The 12,586-nt window shown below is 44.5% G+C and overlaps 1 protein-coding gene across 2 annotated transcripts in view; it reads right to left on the bottom strand.

Moving 5' to 3' along the window:
* The window catches only part of PCDH19 (protocadherin 19), a 217,322-nt gene extending 205,465 nt beyond the window's left edge, over positions 1–11,857 (bottom strand). For both annotated transcript variants that reach the window (XM_056124171.1, XM_056124172.1), the window contains exons 1-3: positions 11,758–11,857; positions 8,590–11,338; positions 4,811–5,141 (exon numbers count right to left, since the gene is read on the bottom strand). In XM_056124171.1, the coding sequence (XP_055980146.1) occupies positions 4,811–5,141; positions 8,590–10,736 (2,478 nt within the window). In that variant the 5' untranslated portion in view covers positions 10,737–11,338; positions 11,758–11,857. The remainder of the gene's footprint in view (positions 1–4,810; positions 5,142–8,589; positions 11,339–11,757) is intronic.
* Positions 11,858–12,586: the final 729 nt, after the last annotated feature.

The following is a 12,586-nucleotide window of genomic DNA, read 5'->3' as shown; positions in this document are numbered from 1 at the left end:
AGTACTTTTTGAAAAACATTTTAGCAGTGACCACAGAGATACCTAAGCAGGCTTAGTGGATGTTTTGCATACAAGAAGCCCAGATTCAATCCCAGGCACCATAGGGTCTCATGAGAACAGAATTAGGAGTAGCCACTGAGCCCTGCCAGGTGTAGCTCCAAAACCAAAAAGCCGAAAGTGTTTTTTAATAAAACTTAGCAAACTGAAAATGTCTTTTTTTCAACCTCTCTTCTATCTTCACTGCTCCTCCCACACACACATCCACTCACACACAGCTGGAGGCTGGGGCAATAGCATAGCAGGTAGGGAGTTTGTCTTGAATGCAGCCGACCCGGGTTCGATTTCTATGTCTCTCAGAGAGCCCGGCAAGCTACCGAGAGTATCCCCTTGGCCAAACACAGTACCAAGTCTCACAATGGAGACGTTACTGGTGCACACTCGACAGGACAGTGCTACAATATCCTCACACAGTAAATCTATAAACTAAATAAACGAGATGCTGAGGAATGCAAATTCTAAATTTAAAATATTTAAGAGATCCCTGATGTGACTAATTTTGTAAGTCTTCTGTAAAGAGCAGAGGCATGTTTAACTTTGGCTTCTCACATCTGTGTACAGAACACAAAATTCACATAACTAATTGCCTGACTAATATTAGAAGACCAAGAACAGTAAATAATTACACAATTTTAGGTATAATGGTATCAGAGATACCGAATTCCAATGCACTAAACAAATGCTTCATTCCTTTTATTTTGCCTACCTATCTGCATTTAAATTGAAGTTCCATTCAGTGTATAAGAACAACAGCATTCAGATGTTGTTGTAAAGGTTATAAAGGTTACCCTTCAACCTGAAGCTTCTAGCCTAGCCTAAATCTACATATAAATGCGGGCTGGGCTGCCACTGAAAAGAAAGAGTAGTAAGGTTCCTATAAGTAACTAGGAATTTTCCAACTCCTTGCAAGGAAAGTCATGTGAATGATACTGATTCCTTATCTAGACTGTTAACTCTTTGAAGACAGAAATGGTATTGATATTGTGTACTTACTTTGAATCCCCATGGTGCCAATAATACAACTGAGACCATAGTAGATACTCAAAAATGCTTTACTGATTTGATTTGATCTAATGCCATGATGATAAATTTCAAAGTGTGGTGAAAGCCTAAGAAGAAATCAGTTCTGCTCACTATAATGTCATTGTGAGGAAACCCTATAATTGACTCTGAAGCTAATGAAGGGAGTTTCTGACCAGAAGACATAATGTGTACTGAGTGAACTTCAGTAAAAATATGAAGAGGAAGAATATGACATATGTGTAAGAAAGAGATGTTATCCAAATCAAAATTACTTGTTTACTTGCCAGTGTCCTTGGAAGCTCACTATGGTCAAGGATCAAGTGTTTTATTTATTATAGGAAAGTATATTATCAAGCACATTTAAAAAGTGTGCAATAAATATAAATGAGAGAAATTAATGGACAAAATTTGCTTAACATAATGAAATTAAAATGTTAAATGACAGGAATTAGAGAGATAGTACAGCAAGTAGGGTGTTTGCCTTCGACATGGCTAAACTGGGTTCAATTCCATATGGTTCACAGAGCACCGACAGGAGTAATTCCTGGTTTCAGGGCCAGGATTAACCCCTGGACATCACCAAGTGTGGCTCAAAAATTTTAAGAAGACTAAGTGACATTATTTAATGTAGAACTTTCTAGAGAATCATATTTATTACATCATAACACTTATCACTAATTCCTTAGTAAATGCTATTTTCATCGATGGATTAACTAATAAGGCCAATAGAAAGAAAATGTAGGAAGTATATCAAGATATTACTATTCTATGAATAAAGAATGTTCCTAGTGCTTTATAGGGACATTTATCACTCAATATTGCAAATCATCTATTTGTTTGCTTACTTCACTCCATGAAAATGTGCATTTCTTTTGGGCATACAGTTCAATGTTAGGACACATGTTTTGCATGAAGGAAGCTCTGGGTTAGATCTATGGCACCAAACAATAGTGTGTTTGTTTGTGTGTCTATGCATATGTATATGTACATATACATATAAGTATGCTATATATATATATATGCTTTCCTTGGGATCAGCAAATACCTTTTCATTTTTCTAACACCAAAGCCTAAGCAGAGCCTACAAAGAGTAAGAATAGGTACTAAACAAATGTTAGGAGAATAAATTGATCATTTTTATTCTTCAATAGATTTCATCCTGGTTCAAATTCAGGGGTCTTTATTATGGGAAGAAAAAGAAAAGTTGTTTTTCTCCAAGGTCAAATTTTGTATCAGAAGCAGGTTAAATTATCTGATTCATGCTGGGCAGTGAATGGTCCTCTCCTTCTTGTGAATGGGTTTATTGGTTAACCTCTTCAGACTACTTACTGGAAATATATACTTCACTCTGTCTAGTACAAGCTGTCTTGATCTTATATAGCCCTGCATGCTGAATCTGTGTGATTTTGTGAAATAAGAAGAGCATCTGGATTTGCAAGTCAGGGATAGATCAGAATTTATTTTTTATGATTTTTCTAAATAAGTGCAGCAATATTTTGTTTTATTGACCCATAAATGAATTTCAGAAGGAACACCACATCTTAGGTAAAGTATGAAGACATAGTTATACATCTGAGTATTTCATATTTATTAAACAGGGATTGTATTTTTCTAGTACCTTGAAGTCAGATGCATAATTTCTAAACCCTCAATGTCCAATATCTCTGCCCATACCCATAAAGAATACACCTAAACCTCAACCTTGGCATCTTATATCTCATTTTCTTAACTGTGAAATATGAATAATCTAACCACAACAATTTGTAATTTTATCTATATATAATCACCTTAAATTAATCTTATATTTTAAGTGCCCAGGAAGATATACACAAGTGTGTATGTGCAGGCCATTATAGCAGTGATTCTCCAATTACTGTCTATATGAGAGATTTATGTTTGGGGGGCATCTAGGTCCCAAATCACAATATCATATTATTCCTCAGACAAATCTTGCATGGTAGATTTACCTATTGTATAGATGAGAAAACAAAGACCCAGATTTCATGACAAAAGTTGCCCCCAGATTCAAAATCAGGGTCTGATTCCTCTCCATAAAACTACCTCTGCCTCTTTATTGCTTAAACAGAAGTAACGCTCCAACTAGTCTATGGCCTAGTTTTATTGGTATTCACAGGTATTCATGATTAAAACTGAGCTGTCAAGAACAAATTTTCAATGAAACTTTATTCAAATGTAATTTTTCAATTAAAAATAGTGTGTGGTGTTTTTGTTGCTGGCCGAATATCATCAGTTTCTCACTGAAATCACTCTCGCTTGGTTGCATTAATTGTGATGAGAATTATTTTCCAGGAAGTAAGCCTGAAAAGAGTGATATAAATATTATGAAATCATTTTATGTGCATCATAGCCCAGGTATGTCAGGCTGAGTTCTTTAGGAAGTAGAAATGAATCACTAAAACAGCATTCTCCAGAAAGTTACAGAACCCTAAAATCTAGTCTTCTCTCTCTTGATGTCCTGCTCTGTGAGTCTTAGCAAATCCGTTAACATGTCTGGACCTCAGTTTTATGTTCTAATGAAGAACAATCCATCTTTGGAGAACCAAAGCCAATAACTGTGAAGGCTGAAATGGTGCTTTAAAAATTGTGAAGCTGGGGCTGGAGCGATAGCACAGCGGGTAGGGCGTTTGCCTTGCACGCGGCAGGCCTGGGTTCGATTCCTAGCATCCCATATGGTCCCCTGAGCACCGCCAGGGGTAAGTCCTGAGCGCAGAGCGAGGAGAGTAACCCCTGTGCATCGCCGGGTGTGACCCACAAAGCAAAAAAAAAATTGTGAAGTTGTTAGGTACTTTAAAAACTATGGAAGTGCTCTGTATGTAGGCAGTATTCCTTTCACTAGTAACCTAGAAGAGAGTTTACAACTCCCGGTGCATGAAATCTCCAATCAAAAAGGACTTAAGCAATTTTGATGAAATTAAATCAACTAAAGAATTTTTATTTATATAGCTTTCCACCTAGTCACTTTCACATCATCATCAACATTAGCATTCTACTACCCTGAAATATTTCAGTAGTCAACAACATCAGGGTATATAGTGTTTTGAAAAATTAATAATATATCCAGTGATAAACATTTATTCCCCAGTGAAAGGAAACATAGCTAAATCAAATACTTAGTTAATTCTTAAAGTTGTATTAGTGACAGTTTCAACCTTTGTTTTTGCCAGATATCTTCATAAGAACTCTCAACAAATAGAAAAATGACATTTTACATTTTTTATCTCCTCTGTTTAACCACTGCATCCATTTTCTCAGTATAGAATGGATATGCCCAAAAGAAAAGCAAAGGATTACTTTAGGAAGTTGAATCTCACACTGTGATGTTGGCCTATGAGCATATCAGAATTAATTCAGCTTTATCATCACTTGACTCTTTCTTAGTTACCTTAACTAACTAGAATATGGGTATCATTGATTGGCTAGTATACTACATTTGCAATAGATAGAGCAAATTTGTATTATAACATGCAGAGATTCCAAAGGCCCCTTGAGTTCTCACTTCAAACATCCATTCCTGCACAGGCCCAAATATTGGGTTACACTTTTACTTCCAGAACCACTAGGAACAGATGCTGACTATGGAAGTAAGTATAGACAGAAATGTTCTCCCCATCCCTGCCAGGCAATGTGCCAGCATGGAGGAATATGATGCCCAGAAGCACCTCAGGGTAAGAGGTCTGGAGACCTCACAGAGCCAGTTAGTTTCACTCACCTCAGGCAGAGGGACGCCATTGATAATCAAGTCTGGCTGCTGGGGGCCCTGACTGTTGAAAGAATGATGATAGATGTGGCTGGCGCTGGTGGTATTACGGGTATTCTGGTTCTCCACATTCAGGAAAGTGCTCTCAGAGCGGCGGCAGCCCAAGGGCAGCGTCTGCTGGTGGTAGTCGAAATAGTTGAGGGATGAGGTCAGAGAGGAACAACTGACAACGTTCATCTTGTCTGTTTCCTCCACATCCCTGGGTACCAGGCGTATGTCATTCTTACTGATTTTTTTCTTCTTGCTTGATTTCTTTTGGTGGCCATAGGAGTATTCGGCGATTCTAGGCGATAGAAAAGGCAGCATATATGTCTAATGCCCTCAAACCACACACTGATTAATAATCATTAAGCAGCCCAGAGAGTTGCAGCACTCCCGCCCCCATCTCTACTCCAGCTTATTCTGCATTACATCATCAGGTTTCTCCCTGTGCTTTTAACATGCAAAAACAAGCTGAGGGCCACAAAATTGTTCATATTAAACATTGTGACATTCCATTTTGGCCACAAACTTTCTGTACTTTTGATTTGGAATTTTTTATTGTGAGTGGCCACGCAGCAGGGGGTGTGGTGGGAAAATTTGAGCCTATGATAGAAAATATGAAAAATCTCAAATCTGGTGCTTTCCTGGAATGCAAAGGACTTCCTGCATGAAAAAAAAGAAGTAAAGGCTGATCTAAGAGAAGAGGAGACAAAAAATCACCCCTTTTTCAATTACTCAAAGAATTTACCATGTGACAAACACCTTCAAGTCAATTTTCTCTCAGAGTGGCCTAATTAGTTTTGGATTGAAGTAGAATATCAGAACCTATTCTTTGACATGTTTATTCCTAATGCTTTTCTTTTCCACTACCTTAACCCTGCTCCCTTCTACTTACATCTCACCTTCTCAGCTTCTAGAGAAATCTGTAACCAAACCCATTTGAATGAGGGAAAATGCCTTTTACCTTTCCCCCTTAGAAACACTTTCTCCTCTGCCTTCTGTCTTATTTCTCCCTAATGGAAGAAACCCATATGCAATGCACACACTTGCTATTTTGTCCTCTTATAAAACAATCTGGGAGACAGGTGATGGTTAAGTAATTAGTACAAAGGAATTTAAAGGTTAGTATATTCAGCATCCTTCTCCATTCAGGTGTACCTACAAGCAGCTGTGCTGCAACTAAAACATAAAAAGTTTAATTTAATTAACATTGACACAGACCTAGCAATGTGCACCAAAGACACCAAACATTAAGTCTTGTCAAAAGAAATACATTAAATATAGGCAGATTCTCAAACTCATTTATTACTTTGCACATAGTGACTTGCTTATTGTTTGGAAATTCCGGGCAATATTCAACAAAAACAATTGGGATAATAAATAATACAGATTGATCTTTTCAAGGAAAAGACTCCCTGAATTCTCACTGGACAAAGCTAATTGTCTAAACACAAAAAAGAGAGCCCAATTTGAGCAGCACTTGCAGATCATCTTACAAGTCTCATAAATGGAATGTGCTTGAAGAAGCAGCACTGCATTGACTGCATAAAATAAACCTCTGGCTAACACATGGAAAGAAAAGCTCTTGAACTTTAGTTTTCTAAATTACTAAGCAAATGAGGTGATTGTGTATATTCAGAGGCAAATTCTTTCTCTGCCCCCACCAGGATCTTCCTAGAGCTAAGCAGTTCTGTTTCCCTAGAAGTTTTCCTCTATAGTCAGAATTGCAGTGATACCAAGCTGATGCTACTGGGGTTAGGGAGCAGATAAAATCCCCAAGTCCCTGGGACTGGGGTTGATTTTCTTTTCTAATTTGTTTACAGAATCAATGGAAAGTACTAATCACTTTGTTTATCCATGATGGTAAGTTTGGCAATGCCCTGTCCAATTATTCAACTACGGCATTCATTGCACAGCCCTTTCTCTATTGACCAATTATTTAATTAAACCGTACTTCATTAATCCCAAACATCACAGGAAACAGAGCTCTTTACAAAATACACATGTGGAGAGCACTGAGATTTGCACTTTGTTTTCAATTCAAATGCTCCCCTCCCTGTTTAATGATCTTCTTGGCAAGCTCTCTCAGAAAGAGCTCTCCAGTCATACATCACCAAGAGGTGAAAAAGTCTTCAATATCTTTATTTCAGGATGACTTCTTTTTCATCAAGGAAAGGGTTTTATGCATTTACTTTATGGTGAGGAACTCATTTTTTTTAAAAAAGGCCCCTCTCTCATTATCTACATATAAATAAAATTTTATAGACCCCACATTTTTCTTTTACAAAAATCCCCACTTGGCAGTCGTGGGTTTCAAAGATAAGTACAGTATTAATTTCCATTTCTCCCATCTGAAATGACTAGGTGCTGAAGGAAAGAAAAGTCACGCCATCTCACTAGTAACAGGATTAAAGCATTTATGAGGCAGTGCAGCTGCTCTTTTATGGCACCTGATTGATATTCATGTGTGGTTAGCATTTGTCTACTAACTTGTGTAATGCAGAGAATAGTAAAAGGGAAACAATAATTGCATGGCTGTTACATATTCAGGGGGGGTTCTGATTCACAGAAATGTGCATTTCATTCAGATGATGTCAAATATAAATTGGACCTACAGGAACATATATTGACCTATTAAACATGAAGCACAGATGGTAAAAAGACACTCTAGATGTGTAAGTGCATTGATAGCATACATACACCTTGGTTGAAAACAGCATTATTCATTTTCAACAAATTAAGGGAACAACTTTTTCAACCACTTCAGTGATACACTGCTGGAAAGAATATCATATGTAATATGCTATAGTGGCTTACAGAAATATTTAGAAAGGAGTTTCAGCAAGACTCTTTAATGAGCTTATCAAGATACCTTTTTAAAAACTTTGTAATTCTAAACTCAACATTTATTCCTATCATCCCTCTCAAACAACACACACACAAATCCTGCATACTTCAAGGATGTGAAACTGTAACACAATAGACCATAGAGACATCTTCTGGTAGAGAGGAGATCTTAGTGCAACAGCATTAGAGGAAAGTACCACCAACTCCAGAAGACAGCTTATTTTAAGAAAACATCTGGATACAAAATCCTGCTGCTCATTGAGATGTTTAGTTTTCACCAACCAATCAGATACTTAACAGTATGCAGACAATGGTTAGAATTGTACTTCACTTAGCAGATGTTTGGGGACTGGATACAAAACAAGACAAGACTAACTTTAAAACAGTAATCATTTTCCTCCCCTCATGCTCCTCTTCTCCCCTTCTCCAGATTTTTGTTTCTTGCTTTATTCTCCCATTCACCAGATCTTCAGAGTTTCTCTGCAACAGGAAATTGCAGTAGGCAGCACTTCCTTTCCTTTAAATACCTGTCCCCAAAACACTGTGCCCCAGAAATTAAGTTGTGGTACTTAGTAGTTCTGCTAAAAACACTCTCATTTGGTTTTCTGCATAAACTTCATGATGATTGCTGTGAAAAGTTTAAAATTGTAACTGCTTTTCTGCTTACTGTCATTATATGAGAGAATCCATTCAAACAAGTTAGTCTTTCAGTAAATTGTCAGATCAAAAGAATCAAATCATTTGAACTGCTACAACCCCACCCCACCCAGCTAAAAAGAAACACTGTAAGACCTCCTGGAAAGCCTTTAAATGGAAAACAAAAGGACAACATTTTTCACACTGAAACAAGAGTATACCTTATTCACCAAACACAAAGAAGGAAAGGGAAAAAGTGGCTCTACCTGCAGTTGTAGGTCCTGATCTCTTTGTTATCTCTCTTGCACTTGATTGCTACGAAGATCATCGTGACAAAGAGGATCCCCGCAATGGAGCCCAGGGCTATAATGAAAATCAGGGACAAGTTGACGGAGCCCATAGACTCCTGAGCATCCAGAGCAGGGGACAAGTAGACTACAACGAGTGCAGAGGCTGAAAGAGATGTCTTGCCATGGTCATGGGCTACCACAATAAGCTCATAGGAAGCCTTGGAGTTCTCATTGAAAGTGCGAGTGGTTCTGACTTCCCCATTGACATTATCTATTTCAAAGAAGCCTCTGTCGCCATCAGTCATGTCGTAAGTGACCCGGCCATTTTCACCCTCATCGTAGTCGTCAGCTTTGACAACAGTCACCAGGTAGCCTATGCCTGAATTTCGAGGAATGTAGACTTCAGCGGTGCCATTAATTAGAGGTGGGGCCGTGATGACCGGAGTATTGTCATTGACATCGAGGATGATGACTCGAACCGTTGCATTGCTTTGCAGTGAGGGCAGGCCGCCATCCTTGGCCAGCACCTTGAATTCGAATGCCTTGGTCTGTTCGTGGTTGAAAGATCGCAGTGCGTAAATGTCCCCTGAGTTGGGGTTGATGGAGACATAGGTGAAGACAGGCATGTCCCGCACCTGCGATGGCACAATCTGGTAGGAAACACTGCCATTGAGACCCAGGTCAGGGTCCCGAGCTGACACGGACAGCAGATACGCGCCCGGAGTATTGTTCTCCTGCACAATTACTTGGTAATAGGGCTTGGAAAAGTGCGGATGGTTGTCGTTCTCATCGGTTATGCGCACAGTGAAAGACTTGGCACTCTGCAGCATGGGCACGCCGCCATCGCGCGCCTGGATTGTAAGGTTGTACTGTTCGTGCTGCTCCCGGTCCAGTCGTCCGTCCACCAGGATAGTGGAGAAGCTCTCATACTCCTGCAGCCGAAACGGCACATTGCCCAGCAAGCGGCACTGAACGCGCCCATTGAGGCCGGTGTCGCGATCAGAAACCCGCACGAGGGCGATCACGTAACCCGGGGGGGCGCTCTCGCTCACCTCCACCAGCTCACTGTTGACAGATAACAAGTTGATAACCGGCGGGTTATCATTGGTATCCAGAACGCTGACCGTGACCTTGCAGTGTGCAGGAATGGAATTAGGTCCCAAGTCCTTGGCTTGCACGTCTAGTTCATACACGTGGCCCTCTTCATAGTCCAGGGCACCAATAACCGTAACAAGGCCGCTATGAGGATCAATCTGAAAGAGCTCACGGGTGCGGTCGTTAACATAGCCATAAAATGAATAGACCACCTGGCCATTGGTGCCCTCATCTGGGTCGCTGGCATTGAGGCGGATGACCGGAGTGTTAGGAGGTGAATTCTCTGGCACGCTGACAGCATAATTGGACTGGCCGAATACCGGATTGTTGTCATTGGAGTCAGTCACCTTAATGCTGAGGCCAACCGTGCCCATGTGCGGCGGATCGCCCCCGTCGAGTGCGGTGATGCGAAAGTTGTAGTGCGATTGAGTCTCTCGATCCAGGCTCTTTTCCACCACGAGTTCAGCAAAGCGTGAGCCGTCACCTCGCGTCTTTATCTCCAGGCCGAAGAGCTCATTAGGCGTGAGCTCGTAAGTCTGCACCCCGAAACTGCCAGAGTCCGGGTCGTAGGCACTGTCCAGAGGAATGCGTGTGCCAGGGCTGGCTGCCTCTGAGATCTCCAGCTCTATCTGTCCCGCAGGGAAGCTGGGAGCATTGTCGTTCAGGTCCTTGATCTCCACCTTAATCACGCAGATTTCCATTGAGCTGGACATGACTTCCAGCGAGATGATACACTTGGGGCTCTGGCGGCACAGTAGGTCGCGGTCGATCTTCTGTTTGGTGACCAGCAGGCCGGAGCTGGGGTTGATGTCCACCAAGTGCGGTGCTGAGTTAGATACCACACGGAAAGCGGAGGCTTGTCGTGGGTCCATAGCAAAACCAGCATCCCGCGCGTCTTTGGCCACGTTGGCGATCACTGTCCCGGCACGCTGCTCCTCTTCTACAGAGTACTTAAGGTTAATGAGGGCAGCAGCCTGCGTCCATAAGATAGCCAAAAGCAGCAGCACCGGCAGCAGGAGTGACTCCATGGCTGCACGGGGCTCTGCCCGGCCTCGCCTCTCCACACCCCTCCGAGGACGGCGCCGCCGGCGCTCCAGCTTCCCGATGAGTCGGGCCGCCTGTTGCGCGCGCCCGGGGGGCCTGGAGGCCGCAACAAACGTCCCACCCAGGGCGGCCCGGCGGCGCGGGGTAGATACCCGCGCCGGCTCCAATGCTGTGGTTGTGGCAGGCTTGGCTCGCGCGGACCCCGGGGGCTCCGGGGAAGCGTGGGAGCTCCGCTCGGCCCCGAGCCCCCCCCCTCCAGCCCGGCTACTCAGTTTTCCCTGTTCAAAGTTAGCCGGGTACGATAGGCCACAACGGGTCAGGGCTGCGGCGTCTGAGCGATCTAGAAAACGAGTATCTGAGTCCGAACCGTACTTAACGCGAAGGCGGGGAGGGTGACGGGGTCGCAGCCTTTCGGGCACTCCCGGGACCGCGGCGGCACACCTGCACAGGGGCTGGCAAGCGAGTCGGCTGTGCACCTGGCATGCGCAAGCACCTCCCCCCAGCACTCTTGGCTCACTGCGGAGAGAGGACCGGCCCGGAACGTGCTCTCTGAAGTCCTGGGGAAGCACGCTGGTCTTTCTGAGGCCTGTTGGAGAGAAAGAGGGATTGCAGGCTGAAGTCTGAGTCGCTGTCAGGCGCAGCAGGCGCCAGGGTATCCAACTGAGCGGGCTGGCGGTCCCGGACCCACAGAGCAAGGGGGAGGGGGAAAGAAACTGCCTAGGAAAGAGTGCGCTCCCTCGCGCTGAGGATGGCTTTGCAAGGCTTGGGGATGCGTCTGCCCGGGATCAAAGTGGGTGCAGAATCTTGGCCCCAACCACCCAAAGGTTGGACTGCGAGCATCTGTCTCGGAAATCAAAGTTAGTTAGCAAAGCGGCCCAAAGCCTCCACGTCAAGTTTGGGGAAAGAGGCGAAGGCAATTCGCCCAAGAAAATCTAAGCCCCGGTTTTTCCAAGGGCCCCGTTTGGGAGGGAGGGAGAGGGAAAGGAGAGGAAGGGACTACAGTACCGGCCAGGAGAGGTGGGGCCGCCGCCGCAGTTACCCTGGGCTGATTCTCTCTCGGTCTCTTCTGGGATGTCTCTCCAAGCACCGCCGCCGCCGCCGCCGCCGCCGCCGCCGCCGCTGCCGCCGCCGCCACCGCCGCCGCCGCCGCCGCCGCCGTGGGTGGAATCCTTCCTAGCTCAGTGGCTGTCGCTGGGGTCCGCCTCGGCAGATGCCACGGACGACTGTTCGTTCTCTCGTAGCCAAAGTTTACTTGCGGGAGCGTGTAGATTTCACCTTCCCAGCGAGCCGCTGGTGGACCTGTGTCGGGCTCGCTCACTCGGGGAGGTCTTGGGCTAGGTGAACGTATGAGTGAGAGCGAGAGTGGGTGTGTGGTGCGGGGAGAGTGAGTGCGGGTGTCAGCGAGCAGGGATGGGAGGGGAGAGGTGGAGGGGAAAAGGTTTCGGGTCTCCGATGATTCTGCTCTAGCCCGAATGCAGCAGAGCGCAAAGCACCGCGGAGCCAAGCCAGGCTAGGGGTGAGCCCGGCATGGTGTGCGGGTGCCGTGCAGCTGTCAGCGCCAGCTCGCGGGTCTCTACTGAGCCCGCCGCCGCAGTTACTGCGGCCGCTGCTCCTCCCAATGCCGCAAACTACTGGTGGTGGAGTCTGGAGAGAGCCGAAGACAGCCCGAGCAGCCGAGCCCAGCTACACCAGGCGCTGGCCAATCAGAGCGCGGCCCAGCGGGCTCCGGCATTGGGGCGGGGCCCAGGCGCCTTGGGAGGCGGGGTGGGGCGGGGCCAGCCGGAAACTTACACACTGGCGGGACCAGAGGTACCCGAGCCCCAGAGCCTGGGTG

This window comes from Sorex fumeus, unplaced genomic scaffold (assembly GCF_029834395.1).
Source record: "Sorex fumeus unplaced genomic scaffold, SorFum_2.1 ptg000050l, whole genome shotgun sequence".
Taxonomy (NCBI): Eukaryota; Metazoa; Chordata; class Mammalia; order Eulipotyphla; family Soricidae; genus Sorex; species Sorex fumeus.
This window is presented reverse-complemented; position numbering and strand designations above follow the sequence as displayed.